Source organism: Ambystoma mexicanum, chromosome 1p (assembly GCF_040938575.1).
Source record: "Ambystoma mexicanum isolate Mex_15411 chromosome 1p, UKY_AmexF1_1, whole genome shotgun sequence".
Classification (NCBI taxonomy): Eukaryota; Metazoa; Chordata; class Amphibia; order Caudata; family Ambystomatidae; genus Ambystoma; species Ambystoma mexicanum.
In genome coordinates, this window is record NC_090921.1 from 594,287,979 (window position 1) to 594,309,289 (window position 21,311).

The following is a 21,311-nucleotide window of genomic DNA, read 5'->3' on the forward strand; positions in this document are numbered from 1 at the left end:
TTTGGTGTACACGAGTAAGGATGGAAGTTTGATTTCTAAGCAACTAGTATGCTCCAGTGTTTGACCCCCCGCCCCCGAATTGCTTCTGGTGGTGCACTGCTTGCTCTTGCACACATATTCTTTGGCAATGAAAGGAAGTACAACGCCACCCCGGCACTAGGCCAAGGGGATGCACATGGCATGAAGAAGGAGGCCAGGTAGCCATCTCCACCTTCAACCCATGGCTCTCTGTTCTGCGTTCTAACCACTGGGCTGGAAGTCCGAGACCCTGCTTCATCTACACATTGGACTGCCAATGGCAGCTCAGTGATGGACAGCTGCCTAGTAGAAGCACTTCCACATAGGAGAATCCTTGCACCATCTGGCTGTGCTGATGAGCGCCAGGGGACCACTCCGGTGGTGATAGTGTGCGGTACAAATATCCTTTAACATTAACATTAACATAATGTACATTTGCCAGATCAAGTCTGACAACAGCAGCCACCATTACCCTCCATCCCAGAGCCTAACGGATCAGCTGACAGTTCTCCTGGCCTGGGAAGATTGGTAGGAATGGAGTTACTGACAGCTCTTTGCTGATGTACACTAATTCAACCAGGGATTTCCACCATTTGGTAAAGAGGAGGAGGGAGGGGTCACAAGCAAGGCAGGCAGATGCACAGCTTGCAGCATCTTCTCCTCTAATCAGTCAGACACACCAGAGGTCATTTTGATAACCGCACAGATGGTAATTACATTCTTTGAGATGCTCGTGCTCCTGTCACAGAGAGCAGGGCACTAGAGTGTAAAGACCGCTCCTGTCACAGAGAGCAGGGCACTAGAGTGTAAAGACCATTACTGCCCACATCGCTTTGTGTGACAGGATTGCATGCATCTACGCTTGAAGTGAATTTCCATATGGGCGGAGATGCTTCATTCCCCATGGAATACCATAGGGAATCATTTATAAACTTCAAACAAAGGTGGGAAGAGCACTGTATAAAGGAGACTCAACCAGAGGGCTGCATGTGCGGTGCGTGGTAGCAAAAGAACTGTGATGGTTAGAGGGAGCTTGTAGAGGGTGAGCTTTGGAAGTGAGAAGTAGGGTTAAGTGCGATGTTGTTTGGCTAGATTTTCATTGAACAGTAGGCTCTTCAAGACCGTCCTGAATTGTAGGATGGATGCGGCCAATATTGTCGGAAATTGTATGTTGTTCCAGAGACAGAGTGCTTAGCAGGTAAAGGCCTGCTTCCTGATTTTCCACTTGCCGTTTTTTGTTTCCAGCCTGGCAATGTAATGGCTTCTAGTGGGGGATGGATTTCTAGAAATGGTGACTTTTTCGGTCAGGTGGTCTAGATCCTTTTGTGACTGCATTTTAGATGATACAGGCTGAGTTTAGCATGATGCCTGCTTGAAGGGATAGCCAGTGCAGCTTCTTGGGAGTGATATGCTGAAAGTTTTATTATGAGGTCTTCTGCATTGCGCTGAAAAGCTTTCAGAAGGGCCAAGGTGGCATCTGGGATTGCTGCCAGCTAACATCAAGATGGGAGGTGACCAGGACTTGGGCAACTGTTCTGAAACTCGAGGCAGAATTGAAAGACTTGAATTTGCAGAGGTACGCCAGGCGGTACCATGTTGCTTGGGTCTTCTTGGCGAATGTTGGTGTATGTTTTACATTAGAGGTTACAGTCGGTGGGAAATCTGAGTGATTTTGCACTGGGCGAGAATGCGGATTGAATTTGGCCTTAACTCTCACCTGACATTTTTAGGTGTACGCACATTATTGATTCCAGCTAGATATCACATCTGGGACCACAACTGCTGTTGTGTTAAGAACATATGCCCAACATTTTCAAAACCTTTTTTTGCACCAAAAAAGGGTGCACCCCAATTCAGAAAGGGCTCATTCAGATGCACTCTTGAAGTCTCTTTGAGAATTTGCAGAAACAAGGGGGCGTTCATGCTCATTTCAATGCACATCCAAAATGCACAAATGAGATGCGCTTTGAAATGCTCGAAAATCCAAGTCCTTCCCCTTTGCATGTTTGGACTAGGCGCAGGAGAAGGCGTCATGCATGATCCGGTCATTTCTGGGCCTTTCATACGTCTTCCTTGATGTTAGTGGGAAGCGGTCTGCACTGCTGCTCTTCCCCTTCCATTTCTATACATCAAACAAAGAGAAAAATGCATGTTTCTTTTTTACAGCATTTTTGAGGTGGTAGGTAGGCCTGTCATTGTGGAATGCGCTCCCAGAATCCTCTGTGCTGTTTTCATTTGAGTTCGTTAATGGGAAATTTTCCCATGGAATTAATATGACTCGTGTGACAATCAAGTTGAATTTACATGTCATCACAACAGATTCCACGATGAAAACACAATTACAAAAAGAGTGTAAAATCTCCTTCATTCCTAGTGAATATGAACTCAGTTCAGTGGAACATAACTTTATTCGACTGTTAGTCATCAGGTGAGCAAACAATTTAATTCACAATAAATAAAAACCTTGCATGAGTTCCAGAACCAAAACCTGTAAAGTAACGTCATATTTCAGACATTGAGTTAAAAGAAGCACTTCGCAATAACATTTATAGTTTAACAGATTTCATGTGTGTTTCATTGCACAGAACCCAGCATAACATAACATACACAAACTTGATGCGTTGTGTGTTTAATTCGTAATATGCATCTTGAAGTAAAAAAAAAATGAAGCTTACGTTGTTCAAATTTATAATAAGTTGAATTTCCATTAAAACTTTATTGCACTGGGCCGAGTATATCACAAGCAAACTTAATACATTTGAATATTTGATTCGAGGATTAAAAAACGGTAGGACATATCCTAGGAACAATCCCAACATCACCAGTTTGTAGAATGTATCTCGGGTTCCTTGCGTATATGCATGTTCTCAGCCAGACCAGATGGATATGCATTATATTACATATACATTACCATGGTGTCTTGCCTTCTGCGTATGTTAAGCCGATATAAGATTGGTTTAAGATACAGATTTCTCAGATCTCTGTAGGTTGGGCAGAGAAGTAAAAAATGGTAGGTTGTCTCCTCTCCTTCTCCACAGGCTGGGCATGTGCTACACTGTGGTTGTTTCCATTTCCTTCTGAACAGTGCAACACTCAAAGTTCCCATTCTAAATGTGATGTACAACGAGCGAGCTAATGGGGGTGAAAGAGGATCCAGGTACACCTCATAAATGAAATCCATTTTGCATAACCAGTAAGAGGATCCTGTTGGTAGTCTAGTACATGATAGCTCCATCCTGGTTCTAGACAAAATGATGGAAATTCTTTGTGACTAAACATTGGTTTCTGCATTCATATCAGAAGGATTGTGCCAAAGATGTCTCAATTCTAATGATATTGGTAGAGATTTGATATGCTGGAACCATGGGAGGGCATGACCCCCTTCCTCTACCATAATTTCTTGGAGGGTCTCTTTATATGTTTGGAGCTCTGTGGAGACCTATAGACGAATCCAATAAAGTACCGACTTTAAACTCTATTTCATTTGTGTTTACATCAGTTTCATGGCATTTTTCAGTGAACCTGCTACCAAGTAATCATACGCCTGCCCATCTTCTGAACTCCTGCACTCGATGCATGCATCCAGTCTTGGGCTCTTTGTGCATCTTGAGTGGACTTCCATGGCCCTTGTTTTACCAACAGTGATCTCCAGACCCATACTTGTGTATTTCCATTGAAGATGGGCAAGGTGCGGTTGCTAGCAAGACTGCATCATCAGCAAAGAAGACAGCCAGCACATAAATGGGTAGTCCCTAAGTAACAAACGTCTCTGCATCTGCAGTGTACCTCCTGCGTGAAGTGAAGCATCCCTAAGAGCCTTCAATTGGGCCTGATATAAATGCATACGTTTGCTTGTAAGCTTAGGCGCAAATTCCAGGCTCGATATAAATATGGATAGCTCCAAATTGATAATCAGTGCTTGAGCGCAACAGGAGTTGCACATGGAAATAGCTACGGATTCCATCTTTCCACACAGACAAAGGGTTACTTACAAAAAACTATTTGACAGAAAAGGGAGGACACTGGTGCAATTCCCAGATGAGATGTCAGATAAACTAAGGTCAGTCTTTAGTTGGTCCCATTACAGCCTTGCATAGCTCATTGGAAATGCTGGCTCAGGCCCTGCATGTCTATGTGCGAGGTGGAGCTCCTGCGCGGGGCCTTTCTCTGGAGCGGGGCATTTCTGCACCCACGTGGAGGCCCCTGTAGAAGATAAGTTAATGTTAATTTATTTTGTATTTAAATATGTGTATGCTTGTGTCATGAGTGAGTGTATATCGATGGGTGCTCGTGTGAATAATAGAATGATTGCTTTGTGAATGTGTGTGTTTGTTTTGGTTCATTGAGCTGATTTTGGTGAGTGAGAGTAGAGGGGGGAAGGAGGGTTGTACAACTAAGGCATTTAAACATTCCTTTGTTGCACAATCCCCCTACCCACCTGCCAAAATCCGTTCTCCTTCTGATGCGCTGTGGAGCCCAGGCGACAGGGATGGTATTTATTTACTGGATATCTATCATAGATGTCCAGTCAAAAATACCATGCTTTCTCCTTGGCCCTCCAGCGCCTTGCATACACACATAATCATGTTGATTGTGCTAGGCACTTTGGGGCCCAGGGGACAGTGATGGTATCCCTTTACTGGAAATCTATCATAGATGTCCAGTAAAAAATATCATGCCTGTCATCTGGGCCCCCCAGCACAAATTTTGCAAAATGTTTGGCTTTTTACCCATTTTGTTTTTAAAAGTATGCTCTAAAATGCAACATTTCAACCCATTATTTTTTTTTTAAAAGGCATGGGGAAAACCCCCCGAAGTGCAATTGATTGGTTCGGGCTCCCTTGCTTCGCTCGGTCGCTATGTCTTATCTGGTGGAAAAACTTATGCCCCTGCACTTAAAAAATTCACCACCCACCACTGGCCCTGGGACAGTGCTGGGAGCAGGGTCGGGGAGCCCAGAGACTGTACTGGGAGCAAGATGGGCGGGAGCCATGGGATAGTGGTGGGAGCAGGATTTGGAGAGCCCAGGGTCTGTGGTGGACTTGGTTGGGGAGAGCACAGGGACTGGGTTAGGAGTGGTATGAGGGAGTACAAAGACTGTGATGCGTGCAGGTGGGGAATCCAAGGAATATACTGGGAGTAGGTGCGTTGACGGCACGCAATATTTTATAGCCATTTGGACTTACTGTCCATTTGGCATTTTTGGGGGGTGTCCTACCCACATTTTGCTCAGGGGGCGCCCAGGCCTTAAAGGTTAGGAGACCACTGCCCTAGTGTCACAGGGATCCTTGAGCTGTCACACAGCTGCGTCAGAAGGCATGTTTTTCTGTTAGATCCAGCTAACTTTCAGACATGTTAGACTGGATGTTCAGGAAGGTACAGCTCATATTGTGAATCTTCCCTCTTCATTCCCCTTCAATCCATAATCTTCATGTACATATTGGGTGTTTGAAGTGTGAAAGTTCAAAGATTGCCTTAAACATTTGTTAGATGTGTAGAAAAAGTGGAACTATGTAATGGAAAAAATGTTGCAGTGTGAAAAAATAGTTTAATTGTGGAATATCATTTTTAGTTTCACTTAAGAGTGCGGTGATGACTCATGACGTTTGTGAATCCAGTTTTCTTTTGCCCGAAAACATAATGAATTGGGAATCGGCCACTTAAATTTTCTAAAAACAATATTGTATTTGAAATCTAAATCCTAATTCTTGTTATTTGAATGATTTCACTGTTTGAATTTCATTGTTAAAAATTATTTCTTTGGCTATTTTCTCAAACTACAGAAGACAGCGGAGGATAAGCATAAGCCAGCGCCCACTCCCAGCTGTAGGACGCCCAAAACCAGAGCCCAAGCCATCTGGACCGAAGTGCAAGGCCCTGTATCAGTACGTGGGACAAGATGTAGACGAGCTCAGTTTCAACGTCAATGAAATCATCGATGTCCTAATGGAAGGTAAGACTAGTGCATGGTCATTCCGCATGATGCCATTTCTTTCACAAGACAATTGGTTTTACTTGTGCTTTACCAAATTATATCACATTCATGGTCATAATTATAGGGGTGAACAGGGGCGTGGCCAGCACGCATGCCGTGAAGACAGGTTCCTTCGGAGCTCCGTCCCGTGATCCTTGTAACACGGATAAATATCGCTGAAAATCACGCTGTGAAGGGCTATAAACATATATTCTGGAACGTAAACAGATTGCCGGCGCTCGACGGAGTTTTCGAGTAAAATCGAAAACGGAAGCGTCGAAACGAGAGGCTTAAACTTGCACCCCTCGGACCAGCAAGATGGCGGCGCCCGCGATCAAGTGAAGCCAACTGAGACCGCAGTCCCAGGACGCCCCGCAGCTCGCTGCGACGTTGCGACTTCTCTGGCCCTGGCGCCCGGAGGCAGCCCACAGGGTGGAAGCGCTGAAGGAGGGAGTGAGACCGGAGCCTTTCGGCACCAGCGGCGACGACGTACAGAGGAAGCTCCGTTAGGCAGAGGCAGAACGGAGCGGAGCCAACCCGGACGAACAAGGAGAAGCCGGGAACATACCCACGTTGATGCCGGGAGGCGCCAGTGACTCGAGGAGAGCGACTTGAGCCCGCACGTCCTGGACCCGCAACACTCGAGGAGGGTCGAGGCTGGTGTGCGATCGCGTCCCTGGGACTTTTCCTTCTTGCGGGCCGCCGAGGCAGAATCCTCCCCCTTGGCCTCGTCCGGGCTCCCACAGGCGGGAGACTGACCGACCCCCCCGCTACACCAGCGACAGCGACTGCGACACACGGAGGTGGATCGAGGGTTTGCGGTCGACGACGCCCACACACAGGTGAGCCGGACCATAATCCCACAGCTGGGAAGGTGGTGGATTGCGGCGCAATACATTATTAAGAGAGGGACACCGTGGAGGCATTCACAACTAGGCCCCACGACTGCTGCTCTGCCCGGGGGAGGGAGCGGGCCTCATCAGACCAGCAATAACCCTGTCGCTGAGGCAGCCAGAAGCACATCATAGCGACCTGTGATTCACCCGAAGCCTGGCGCCCGCCTTACCATACACCTAGCCCCATTGCCAAGCGGTGGAACTCCTAGAACATCACAAAACACCACAATAAGCGCAGCTACAATGCCACTAATTGACGGATAAACCCAGGAGCCCCCACCCATTGGGGCTGGCATCAAGAACAACTAAAACACCTGCAGTTGGGACACCATGAAAAGCGGAACCCAATTAAAATAGCTGGAGACCGTCTTGGACTGTACCTCACCCGCTTGATTTGCGGTCAGGGCAATTGGACTTAGGGGATCCGCACCTATAGCCGTTTGAACATCGACCAGATGGAAGGCCCCATCTGAGAAACTTTACCGGACACCTTCAATCCTGAGACATGATCTAAGGGCCGCAGTTGAGACTACCATAGCTAGCACAACAAGAACTAGAACTAAAGCTTTACGATCTAACGAGGGTGATGTCCCCCCCCAAAGGCAAGCTGAAGTTGGTCACAATGGACTCCTTTACGACGGCCAAGCCCCAGAGACCGCCGCAACAGGCCCAGGAAACGGTAGCGGAACCCTCCCAACAGGGAGAAGATCTTAAGCACGCACAGGTCCTGCAGGCAATAGCAGCCCTCCGCACGTCAGTAGAAGGGAAAATTGAAGAGATGAGAACAGACATGCAGCTTATGCGACAAGACGCCCGCAACCTCGCGGAAAGAGTGACGACAGCTGAAAACACTCTACAAGAGAATGTGGAAGACACCCAGGAGCTGAAGTCGAGAGTCCAGGTCCTAGAGCAAATGGTGTCGAGACTCGAAGCGCGCTCGGAGGATGCTGAGGGCCGAGCCCGCCGTAACAACATTCGCCTGCTGGGGGTTCCCGAGGACTTGGAAGGCTCAGACCCGACTGAATTCATCGAGACACTCCTACTACAGGAAATTGGCCCAGGGAAACTCTCGCAGGGTTTCTCTGTGGAAAGAGCCCACAGGTCCCTCCAGAAGCGTCCACCTCCGGGCTCACACCCTCGCCCAATCATAGCTAAAATCCTGAATTTCCGAGACCGAGAAATAATACTACGACACTCCAGAGAAGGTGCAGAGATCAAACGAAAGGACTCGACAATAGTCATATACCCAGATTACACCCCCACTGTGCAACGAGCAAGGAACTCCTTTATCCCAATAAAAGCACAATTAAGAAAGCTCAACCTAAAATACATGCTACTTTACCCATCACGCCTCAAAATCCTCTACAAAGGAAGAGCCATATTTCTGGAGACCCCAGCCGCGGCAAACTTGTGGCTAGAACATAATAATCTGGCTGACGACAAGGAAAACCCTCCGGGACCGGGAATGAGATGATCACCCCCACACTGAATTGAAAGATATACCCGCACTTCCACCAGTGAGCCTATACAGGCAGACACCTATGTTATATCAGAGTTCTACTGTAATGATTGCTAGATCGGGCAGGAACTCCAGAAACCACACGTGCATTTGCGGGATGACCCACCCCTCCGGACACTGTGTGGGCAATTTACCCACACGCCTCCCGACCCGGAAGACCAAAAGTGGCCTGGAAGGCTCGGGACCCCTGAGCGTTGCAAGTTCGAAGCAACTGCTGGGGGCATTTCAAGGTTTTGTTCTACTGTTTAATTTGTTTTGTTCATCTTCCCCATTCAAAGGAATGGGAGTTACTCAAATTACAAAATCTCCCATGAATGTGATAGAAGCTGCAGGAGGGGATGGGCCGGTTGGGGGGGGGGGCGGGGAACAGGAGCATTTTCGGAAGGAACCGATGGTTCCTGGACCGATCTGAACTCAATCGAAGAGACCCGACATGTCATCTAACGTCACAATAAAGATAGTGACGTGGAATGTGAGGGGATTGGGAACCTACTTACGCCGGAACAGAGTCAAGTCATACCTGAACAGGAAAAAAGCACAAATAGCAATGCTACAGGAGACACACTGTACGGCGGACGCCCTGGCCAAACTGGGGGAACATTGGGGAGGACAGGGAGTGGGCACTACATACTCCAAATATGCACGGGGGGTATACACCTGGATCCACCCCCAGCTCCCATTTCACCTAATTGAGTCAGTCATAGATCCTGAGGGTAGGTTTGTCATTCTCTGGGGCCGGCTGGAACAAGAAGAAGTATGCATAGTGAACTCTTATCTCCCCAATACTAACATCCCAGCACACTTAAACTCCATGTATACTAAAGTCGCACCCTATAGACATGGCATTTTTCTTTGGGGGGGAGATTTTAATTGTGTCCATGATGCGAACCTAGATCGCTCCTTGCCTCACCCGAAAGGCTCCTCACCGGCAACCACAGCCCTGTCTTTGTTGACAGATAGGTTGAGCCTGGCCGACATTTGGAGGGAACGCCATCCTGACTCCCAGGGGTACTCATACTTCTCCTCCCCACACGACCTTTATACGAGGATAGATTACGTCTTCATAGGCAAAGAACACCTATCACAGATAGAGGAAGCGCGTTATTTAGGTAGAACCATCTCCGACCACTCCCCTCTCCTAATAGAATGGAATCAGACTGGTCCTAGGCCCCCTATCCCTATGTGGAGGATGCCGATAGACGCTCTCGGTGACCCTGTGTTTAGGGAAGAACTGCACGAGTTCATAGACAACTTTGTTGAAAGAAACAAAGGAAGCGTAGATAGCCTGAGTACGGTATGGGATGCTCTCAAAGTAGTAACGAGAGGCGAAATCATCACAAAAGCAGGGGGCATCAGAAAACAATTGAGGGGAGAATTGGTTCAATGGGAACAACAGGTTGAGCAGCTAGAAGCCGCCCCGGTGAGCACTCACCTAAGGGAAGACAGCCTGAAGGAACTTAGAGCTAAATGTGCCCTCGCATGGGAAAGACTAGCCAAATTTGACTATGCCGCTAAAACAAACAGAACACACAGAGAGGCTGACAGACCTGGTAGAATGCTGGCCTGGTTATGTAGGAAGGAGCACCCTAAACACACTATCACCAAGCTACAGACCGAAGAAGGGGAGATAGTACAGACCCAGCAAGATATAAACGACACCTTTAGGGGCTTCTACGAACTCCTCTATTCTCATAGCGACCAGGTCCCCCGAGAACAAATTATAGACACCCTGGGAGAAATAGGACTCCCCAAAATCTCCCCGGAACAGGCAGCAGCACTAGATGCAGATATCACACCAGAAGACATAACTGAGGCAGTCAAGTCGCTAGCCACGGGTAAAACCCCGGGGAGCGACGGACTGCCCACTGAGTTCTACAAGGCCTATGAGACCTCCCTAACACCCTTGCTCTGCGAGGTTTTCCAAGAAGCACAGGAGAGGGGGATACTCCCTGATAGTATGAGGGAGACCCTGTTGATTCCAATTATCAAACCCAATAAGCCGGCTGACAGATGTGACTCCTACCGCCCGATAGCCATGCTTAATTATGATGTTAAGATATTGACCACGGTGTTAGCAAACAGACTGGCCAAAATCATAGGGGAGGTGGTACATGAGAATCAATGTGGCTTCATACCAGGTCGGAACACGTCTATGAACCTACGAAGGGTACAACAGATTATTGCTCAGACAGAGGCTAGCGCGGAGACGTATGCATTGTTGTCCCTCGATGCCATCAAGGCGTTCGATTCAATATACTGGGAGTGGCTAGTGGCGGTCCTAGTTGACTTTGGCTTTGGCCCAGGCTTCATCAGTTGGATCAAGATCCTTTACACCAAACCTAAAGCCAGAGTAAAAACAGGAAAGTACATATCAGAGGCCTGGGATATATGCAGGGGCACCAGGCAGGGATGCCCGCTCTCCCCCATGCTTTACGTACTAGGGCTGGAACCTATTGCTGTTGACTTCCGTAGACAATTTTTCGATGCTGGGATACAACTAGGGGGAGTTGACCATATAATCTCCCTTTACGCTGATGACGTACTGCTGTATGTCAGGGACCCACTGAACAACGTACCCACGATGTTAAATGTCCTAGACAACTTTGCAAAGTACTCTGGCATTCAGTTTAGTAGGGCGAAATCTTGCTTATTCCCCCAAGCAGGCCTCAGGGGGAGAGACATAACAGATCTCCCGGAGGTAGGAATACGATGGGAATTGGCCTCATTCAAGTATTTAGGGATACACATACTGCATACCCCCATTCTAATGCATGAGCATAACACGAAGATTGTGGTCCCAGCCCTGAAAAAATCCATGCAATTCTGGGCGAAGCTTCCCCTGTCCATGATGGGCAGAGCGGCAATAATAAAAATGATCGTCCTTCCTAGATTCCTCTACGGGTTTCAGAATATTCATTTTTACATTACAGTGCCCTTTTTCCGCCTGTTAGAAAGAATGATCCGGGACTTTTTGTGGGGTACAGGAAGACGCAAAATAGCACTCTCCACCTTGATGCTGCCATACGCCCAGGGGGGAATCCAACTCCCAAACTTTGAAAAGTATTATTTGGCGGCACAGCTTAGTTTCGTCACCAAATGGCTGGCAGACGAGGTCACACCTGAGACCCCCCTACTACAGACCCTGGTCTCCCCGCTATACTTAAAAGAACTCATCTGGGCCCCCTCCCACTTGATGCGCGGTGCCCCCTTCTTAGCTGCACTGGGACAAAAAATCTGGCGCAGAACGGAGACCCTTACATGCACCAAACACCAGTATGCCCCAGACATACCACTAATCACGGACCTATGTGGATCCGCCATTGATTTGCAACACCTCAGACACTGGGAAAGAAATGGGATATACTCGTGGGGGGACCTGTTTATGGACGGAGCCTTCAAAGACTTTGAAACACTCCAGGAAAACGATGGAATCCACTCGGGCCAGTTTCTGTGGTACCAGAGGCTGAGAACCACAGCACGTACCAAATGGTCGTCATGGCCGGAGGAACCGGAACCAAACCCCCTAATCACGCTTCTCTATACTCTGGGAGAAGGATGGAAACCGGTGTCCCAGATATACGCCCAACTGAGCGACATCCCCAACCCACGAAGCGCCAACTTGAGAGGTAAATGGGAAACTGACATAGGCAGAGAATTGTCTGACGAAGAATGGGAAAGGGCCCTGTCATTTCCTAAATCGGTCTCTAGAAACCACAGATTCAGACAAATTCAACTTAACCTCCTACATCGAACATACCTGACACCATCCAGGCTAACAAAACTTAACAACAAACTACCCTCTAACTGCATATGGTGTGGACAGTATAATGCAGACTTGATCCATATGTTCTGGCAATGCACTAAAACGCAATTCTTGTGGACCACTATTCAGCAGACAAGCAACAACATGGGAGCGACTAGATACAAGTGGACCCCGGAGGAATGCCTACTGGGCACGTATACCAGGCCGGCCAAACTCAAGCATTTCACCAAACTAATGGACATCATGTGTATACTGGCAAAAAGGGCCGTGGCAATGTCCTGGAAGAAGGCAGCAGGGCCCCAACAGAAACACTGGCACTCTGAGTTGAAACGCTGGGTGCGAGCAGAAACCTCAGCGTGGGAGGAAAGCATAACTAGATCGACCGACGAATCTAGCTCGTCCCTGGAAGCTTGGAAGGAACTTACAGACTCCCTGCTTTATCCCTCTGATGACAAGCCTCCGTGAATCAATAAGAGCCAACCGTACAATGGGCCTGAGACCATAGTCCGCCAGTTATTAAGCTGTTTCCCTCCTTTTCCTTCCCCCTCACTCCAAACCGCCTGGAACCCTTCCCCCCCGACCCACTTGGTGACACCAACCCAACTTAGCATGCAGAATCACTGGGAGAAAGTTAATGTTTTATGGTTTGTTTGTTGTTGTTTTTCCTCATTAACTCTCAACATCCTTGTACCCTGGCATATGTTATCCTACAAGTGTGTTCATTAATAAATGCCAATAAACAAATTTGAAAATAAAATAGGGGTGAACAGGGGGTTTTGTCCCCCCCCCAACTTCTGTGGCATGCCCTTTTGTCCCCCTCATCTTTTGCAGGGAGGACAGGGGAGCTGCAATCATCAATTATGTAATTGTTCTGCGCGAGCCCGGCGGGGTGCTCAGCAAGGCTTGCACTGTCTCATTACATAATGCAGAGATGCCTGGCAGCTGCGCTGCAACACATTCAGGGCTGGGTTGCCCTGCGTGGCTCAGTCGCTCACCCTGGCTAGCCTGACCTGACTGAAAGTCAGCTGCCAGGGTGCTGAACTGGGTGTTGCAGGGCCTGGAGCCTGCACTGTCATGCTAGCAGCAGCACTTCCGGGGGCCAGTGGCACAGAGCATCGCTTTCCGGCTTCGTGTTCGTGCGACACACAGACAGGAACTAGGAAGCTCATTCAGCTTCCTGGTTTCTGCCTGTAGGCGTGTGAGTGCGAAGAGGTAGGTCGGTGTAACATGAGATGTGGCCCGGGCAGCATTTGAAAGCAGAGCAGAGGTACTTTTTTACAAACTTCCTAATTAGCATATGGATTGCACCAACAGAAGTGACTTCACAGAAAAGGACATTGGAGGGTGCGTCATCAGTCTTAGATACTTGGAGTCACCATGGAAATGACTTTAGAATAAGTTGCAATAAATAAGCCAAGTGACAAATAATTTTTTGTGGTGCAAAATACCTAAATTGCACTATTGTTATGTGTGGATTAACTCTATAGTCATTAGCCTTTTCCATTATAATAGCATGATGCATTACCATAAGCTTTGAAGTGAATCAGAATCACTTACAGAGCTGCAGATAAGGCACAATGTGATTAAATAATTTGCTCAGGATCACACACTTGGTTAAATGGTGAAACTAGGATGTGGACAATTTAAGCGGCCATGCACATATTTCCAGTCTTAGTTGATATAGATATTTATCAAGGTTTTGCTTTACATTTCATGTGCTTATTATTTATATAATACATATAACATAATTATTTATTGCAATGCCTTGGAAGCAAACCACATTACATAATAAACTAGCCTTTCATAGTAAACTAACCATACACTATATACATTGTCATACAAATATGTTGAGCAATGGGAGTATGGCTTTAGTTTCATCCTCCCCATTCTGCATGCAAAGTCACAATAACATCATGCAGATTAATGTGAGCCTAACAAATCCTCCTGGGGTTTTAAAGCCATAGTCATTATTTCATAAATCATGCAACATTATGCACCCTTCTCACTTCTGATCACTCCCTCCCATTCACATTTCTAAAGGGACAAAAGTCCCCGATAATAGCAGCCCCCCTCCCTCTCGTCAGTGCCTTATGGCTCACATTGTAATACTCTGTTGATACAGAGCAACGTGAGGACCCTCTGCTGCCCGGCGCTCCTTGGGACATTGTCCTGGCAGCGGGACACCTCTACCATTTGGAAAGGTTAAGGTGTCGTGATGCCAGGACAATGAGAGTGCTGAGCAGGAATTGCTCAGCACACATTGTCCTGCCAGCGGGACACTTTTGTCGTTGGACACCCTCTTTGAGGGCCCGAATGGGAGAGGGTTCCCAATGACAAATGTCCCAGTCTGGCTCTTAAAAGAGCTATGGGGGCAGCTTGACCACCACCGTGCGACTCTCCCGCTCGGTACTCCGCTGCTTGGAGCCATTTGAACACAGGAAAACATACCTTCATTTTAATCAGTCAGAATCTTGTAGAAAATATCTATCAACACATAGACATATAAGGTGCTGTGCAGAACCCAAGTTTGGAGATATATGGCATTTAAACATCTATACAAATTATACTTGGTCACCCACTGCACTGCATTAACCAATGGTTTTTGCCTTTGAATGAATGAAAAATCAAGGAAATTGCTGACATTCCAGTGAATCTGGTCCTTTCAGCCATGGCTTTATAGTTCAGCTAGGTCAAGTCAACATAGCCCAAATTTCAGGTATCAGGGGGTGATAAAGTCTGGTCTGCTCAATGGACATTGCGCCACTGTTTCCATGTGTTATTGTAAATGTACATATAAATGTTGTGTGCACACAGTGTATGTCAATGGAAGTGCTTGGTGTATTTGTGTGTGAGTGAGAATGTGTGCAAGCATATGACTGCTGTCTTATGTCTGAATGAATGATAAATAATGCATGGTTTGTGTGTTCTAATGGAATTAAGTTTGTGAATGTTATGTTGTGTCACTGGGTGCATGGCAGGCCGGCTGAAGATGTGTGGGGGCCCAATTGAATTTTAAAGATATGCCACAGTCTTATGAAAGTTATAACAGAGCGTCAGCAATGGATTCTTGTGGTGTAGTAGTTTAGTGTTATCCCTGAGGGATTTAGGTTGTTTGACCAACGTACAAAATCCTGGCGGAATTAACCATAGTCATTTTCACTGCAAATAGGTTTTTACCTCGGTACAAAAAAAAAACCATGTCCCCCTCAAACCGCCAGTACATCCATAAACCCCCCTCTACTTACCTATTCTCCATCCGCTGTCTCTCCTGTACCCTGCAGCGTCAAATCCATCCCTTTAATGGCGGTCAGATCTGACGCTGCTGCATCCCTTTTCCTTTTTTTTGGTTGGGTCCCCTGCCAGCAATGCTGAGGAAGCGGGGGACACCCCTGCAACCACCAAAGCCAAAAATACTGAACATGGGCGGAGGGGGCCACCCCTGCAACCACTCCTCTTCATGTTCGGTATCTTCGGCTTTGAACTAATGGTCTGCCATTCCACCAAATTTATTTTTTTACTCTTTGGCCGAAACAATCCCTCAGAGCCACCATCTACCCTCCCTTCACCCCATCCCTTTCCTTCAGTTGTCATGTACCCCCCAACATTTTCAGCAAAGTTACTCCACTGATCACATTTTAGCTATAAATGGCAGAATGGACGCTGGTGTGGTTGCACAAAGCTGAAGAGGGGTGCAATTCACAAAGCTTTATCCACAGGTGAATGTGATCAATTCAGACAACCAATTTACATAAGAATATTCAACTTTAGAATTTGGAAAGATTTTTGCACAAAATAAGCATATGTAATTTACTAAGTCTGCAAAAGTGGGCATTGCAATGAGTGTGAAGGGGAAGGGCTGTTTACGCAACTGTGTGAACTTATGCATCACCTAATTGTGAAAAAGGGATTTAAAAGTTCTGACTTTTATTTCTTTTTTGGTCTCCTGAGTGCAAATATTTTAAAAGTTGGCACAATTCCCCAATATCGATCACACAATTTACGCCTAGATCACTTATGAGAAAGGTAGAAGTGCAGATACGTTTTAAAAATGCAATTGCAAATGTTTGTGAAGGCCCGAATCTGCACTTCTACCGTACTCATAAGTGATATAGTTACATTTGTTTCCTTGTGTGGTTGTCCTCCATTTTGTGAGCTGATTTGAAGTCCTTAAGGAAGGTGTGACATCAGCGAAAGCCTACAGAGGAACCACTCTGCAGCTAAATTATAGCGGCAAAAGGTCAAAGAAAAGGATTGCAGCATTTTCTTTTCCTTTATGGCAACATTTTAACTACCTACTTATCCTTGTCACTCAATAGTAGCAGTGACAGATGTTGGGGTGCTACTTTATCAGTAGTAGTAGAAACAGTAGTACTACCAGTTGTAGTATTTCTACCAGTAATATTACTGCTACTACCAGTAGTAGTGCATTTAGGAAACATAACATTACTACCAGTATTACTCGTAATACTATCATCAGTAATACTAACAGCAGAACTACTACCATCATTAGTAGCATCACTTTTAACAGTAGTGATATCAGTAGCAATTACCCTTACCACCAGTAGTAACAATAATACTGCATTTAGCATACTACTACTACCAGAACTACTACTACGAGTAGAACTAGAAGTACTAGTTCTATTAATAATAATAGCCATATCACTAGTACATGAACTAATAGTGCTACTTCTGGTGCTGTTAGTAGTACTAATACTGCTGGTAGTTGATGTATTAGTGCTAGTAGAAGTGCATGTATATCTACACTGGTAACACATATATATAGTATATATATATACATATATATATATATATATATATATATATATATATCATAAGGTGGCAGTTGCCACCCTATAGTTAAAATGATAGCCTTGAATCATAGGAAATCTGCACATTCTATTGTTAATAACTTTTGACATGCATGGTGGATTTGGATGACATTTTCCAAACAAAAGGTTTTTCAAAATCCCCTCCTGACTGGACATTTTGGGAAAGATTTGTTAAAAAATTTAGAAGTCATTAAGAAACCAAAATTGTGCTGTTTTCGGCCTACTCACATTCTTTTTCCCATAGAGAAAAAGCCCAATTTTGAAAGGCACCATTTTTTCTCTCAATGTAAACGATTACCGGGGGAATCCCGGGAGAATACGAAAATAAATAGTTCTCAAAAAGGTATTTGGAGGAGAAAAAAGGATGCAATTGCATCAGGCTAGAGATGGGAGGGAGAAAAAGGATACCATGTGAGTTTGGGTGGTCTGTGGAGCCAGTTACAGTTCGAACATTTTCAGATTATAGAAGGAATGCCAGGGGAATCTCGTGAGATTCCCTCGGCTACAACGGAAGACGTGCTCAGAAAAGAAAATGTGTCACACGAACCAAAGAGTGAAAGGGGGTAATGGGAGAGAGACAAGGAGGGGAACAAGCAGCTGCAGAGAATCGGGGGGACCACGGAAAGAGGAGGGGGGCACATGGTGAGTTCCTGAGGGTACTAAGAAGTGTGTTAGATTATCTAACGTTTTCGGATTATCAGGGGAATACCAGGAAAATCCTGTGGGCATGGTAAGTTTGTTGTTGTGAAATGTGTAGTTCATTGCCATTTTTGGGGGAATATCATGGGAATCCGATGGGAATCGGAAGAGAGTGAAAAAAGGAAATGTTACACCTACAGTGATCTAATAGGTAGGGGGAAATGGGTTTTTCTGCCACTGGCCATGGCCAAATGCCATGGCTAGTGAGTCCCAATGAAACTTATTGATGCAACATGTACAGTGGCCACGGGCGAAGGCCATGGCTAGTGGGCTCCAAAGAAACTTATTGGTGCAACATGTACAGTGACCAAGGATGAAGGTGGTGGTCACTGGCTATGGCATAAAGGCTTTGGCAAGTGGGCCTAAAGGAACCTATTGGTGCAACATGTACAGTGGCCACGGCCTAAGGCCAAGCCTAGTGGACCCCAAAGAAATCTATTGGTGCAAAATGTACAGTGGCCACAGCAAAAGGCCATGGCTCGTGGGCTCGCAAGAAACATATTGGTGCAACATGTCCAGTGACCAAGGATAAAGGCCGTGGTCACTGGCCATTGCCCGAAATCTATGGCTAGTGTGCACCAAAGAATCCTATTGGTGCTACAAGTCCAGCGGCCAAAAATCCTTTGTTAAGAGAGAGTTAATGTGATCAGATTTAATGTAACAAAACCCTTGAAATTCAGCACTTGCATTTGAAGCAAGTCCACCTTAGCATTTTGTACCCTGTTGCACAAGGTATGACCACAATGATAACTAGACAGATGGCATCACTGATGACATCATTGGTGACATCACTAATGACATCAGACAAATCATCATTGATGAGGTCAATAATTACATCATATGGCATTACTGGTTATATAAACTAGAATATTTTTGCTGCCCATTTTTGATACATATTTTAATATATTATACTAACAATAATAACAACATGACATGGAACAATATAGTCATACACAAGTATCATTATTATATGTGGAGCATTAATTTGTGGTACCTATCAACTTATACAATTTGCAACCTTATACAAATGGTTTGAAGTTCATATTTAAGTAAGCAATTGTGATACTACATTGCAGGGAAAGTACCTGATCCAGCTTAATATATTTCAGGTATTTCAAAGGTGATATAATAAATAGCTGTAGTAGTAAACAAAAATAAGAAGAATAGATAGGAGTAGAAACATGTTTAATAGCAAGTGTTATAAAAATAGTTTGCACTTACATTTACAATTCTCCTTAGCGTAATAACATTACATGAACACATTTTATTTCCAGATGATAAGTTTTATAAAACATAATCTCATATAAAGGAAAGTATGTGCCCGTGTGCATTGTGATAGTATAGACTATGCACATTAGAAGTTTGGCTATTCTTACTATGTGCATTAGTAGTTTGGTTAATATGCAAAAACATTGTTATTTGTACTACATAATTATATTTATAGAAAATAAAAGAATATTAGAAAGTAAATATTTAATTGTAAACATAGCAATTGTATTGGTAATATTCTTAGTCATTTCTTTTGAAAATAAATTATAAATTTGTATTCAAATATAACAGATTTCTTTCCAAAGTACATAAATGTGTATATTCTATTCTTATTTGTGATAATGCCTGTATGTACTTACAATTGAATACCATATATCACATTTAAAGAAACACGGGCACACCACAATGCACTGTGTATGTATAAAATATGTACATATATGGTATTTAACAACGCAGCGCTGTCATGTCAAAATGTAATGAATGAAGCCAGTGATATTAGTGATGTTATGTATGATGTAATTAGTGATGTCACCAGTGATGTCACCAGTGATGTCATCCTTGAGGTCATACACTGCGAAAGATGGGGTGCAAATTTAAGGTGGTCTTGCTTTGAATGCGCAAGCTGAATTTCAAGGGTTTTGTTGTGTTAAATCTGAACATCTTAACTTTTGCTTAACAAAGGTTTTTCAGGGCTATGATATAGGCGGCAATGCCGCCCTATAATTAGGGTGATACCTAAGAGTCATTGGAAATCTGAAAATTCTATTGCTAATAACGTTTGGCTTGCAGGACAGGTTTAGCAGATATTTTCTAAACAAAAGATTTGTCACAGCCCACCCCCCCAGACAGGAAATGTTGGGAAAGATTTGTTAGAAAATGAAAATGCTATTAAGAAAGCAAAAAAAAAACACTGTTTTCCCCATCCATCCCATAGGGAAAATATCAAATTGTGGTAAAGCCAAAGGCAAAAACCGCAGGGGCAGATTTGGACCAAATAAGAAATAACTTGGGCACAAAGTGTTGACTCAATTTCTGGAACAGGTTTGGGGTAAATACATCAAGGAGCTTTTAAAATAATTGACAGGGAAGGGGTGCCCCCTGCTCCCAAAAAAATAGTTATATCTCCCATGGTGCTTTGCAGCAAAGAGGTTGAAACGTTTTTCAGAAATGAAAAGCTGCCATTTTTACTCAAAATTCTATTGCTGATACCTTTTACTTGTTCGGTGGATTTGGATGAAATTTTCCAAACCAAAGGTTTGTCAAGTGCCCACTCAAGCTGCAAATTATTAAGGAAACAAAAAACACAATGTTTTTTTTGTTTGGGGTGGGATCCCCCTAGACCCCCCACCCACACTTATTTTTTACTATTGCCTATCCGCCCAAACCCTTATTTGCCCTTTCCCATCCCCCCTAAAAAAAACGATGAGCCCATTCGATGGAATGTGCATGTTTAAAAGGCTGGCAATGTAAAAGCAGGTGATGAAAGGACGTCGTACCAGCAAAAATACCACTATGGAAACGCCAAGCTGTAAAATGAAAGGAAAGATTTTATAATCTGTACTTGTGCTAATATACAATACGTGAATGCAGAGGACAACACTAACCTGATGGGCTTTAAGACGCTGCAGATACACCTAGGAATTGTCTAGTGGTAAAAAAAAGCTCTGTATTAGAAAGAACGTGGTCTGTGGCAGATGTAAACCAAGAAGATTCCAATAGAACACTGAGAAATCCAGGTGGGGCGGTAAAAGGAGTTAGGGGGATTAGTAGGTTAGTAGGTCCCTACCCCGGGCGGCCCGAGGTCGCACTGAAGGATAGAACAGTCCATACTGCAGAGCGACCAAAGACTGTACACCAACTCAGGGTCCTGAGAGAGAAATCCACTAGGTAAATCTAAACAAACAACACAGCAGTCGAGGGTAATTCAAAAGCCAATCTGTAAAACAGACACAAGTTTGTAGCCAGGGATATCAAAGAATGAAGACCAGAAGGAGGATCCAAAAGACAGTCTGGGATACAAAACATGGGGTCAAGGGTTTTAGCTTCAACGGACACAAAACTATTAAGCGGCCACTTACGATCAATCAGAAGCACCAATGCCATTGCAGGGTCATATTTTATGTTCGTGTGTGTGGAAGTACAGTGTGCTGACGTTGTGCCTCGCGTCAGGTAACCATGGTGACAAAAGGTTGTACCCAACATGAAGGCGCACGGGTTGGAGCATGCTGTGTTTTTGCGTTGCTTCAGCACAAACACCAATGCAACCACCAACACTGAAAAAAGGGAGCTGCGGGACTACGGTGAGATCGTAGTGATCGCACTACAGCGTGTTGGACCATGACAC

At 45.1% G+C, this 21,311-nt stretch overlaps 1 protein-coding gene across 1 annotated transcript in view; it reads left to right on the forward strand.

Annotated features, from left to right (window-relative positions):
• MYO1F (myosin IF) overlaps positions 1-21,311 on the forward strand; it is an 860,973-nt gene that overhangs the window by 815,967 nt on the left and 23,695 nt on the right. Inside the window, exon 27 of the mRNA XM_069649543.1 lies at positions 5,802-5,971. Within this exon, the coding sequence (XP_069505644.1) occupies positions 5,802-5,971 (170 nt within the window). The remainder of the gene's footprint in view (positions 1-5,801; positions 5,972-21,311) is intronic.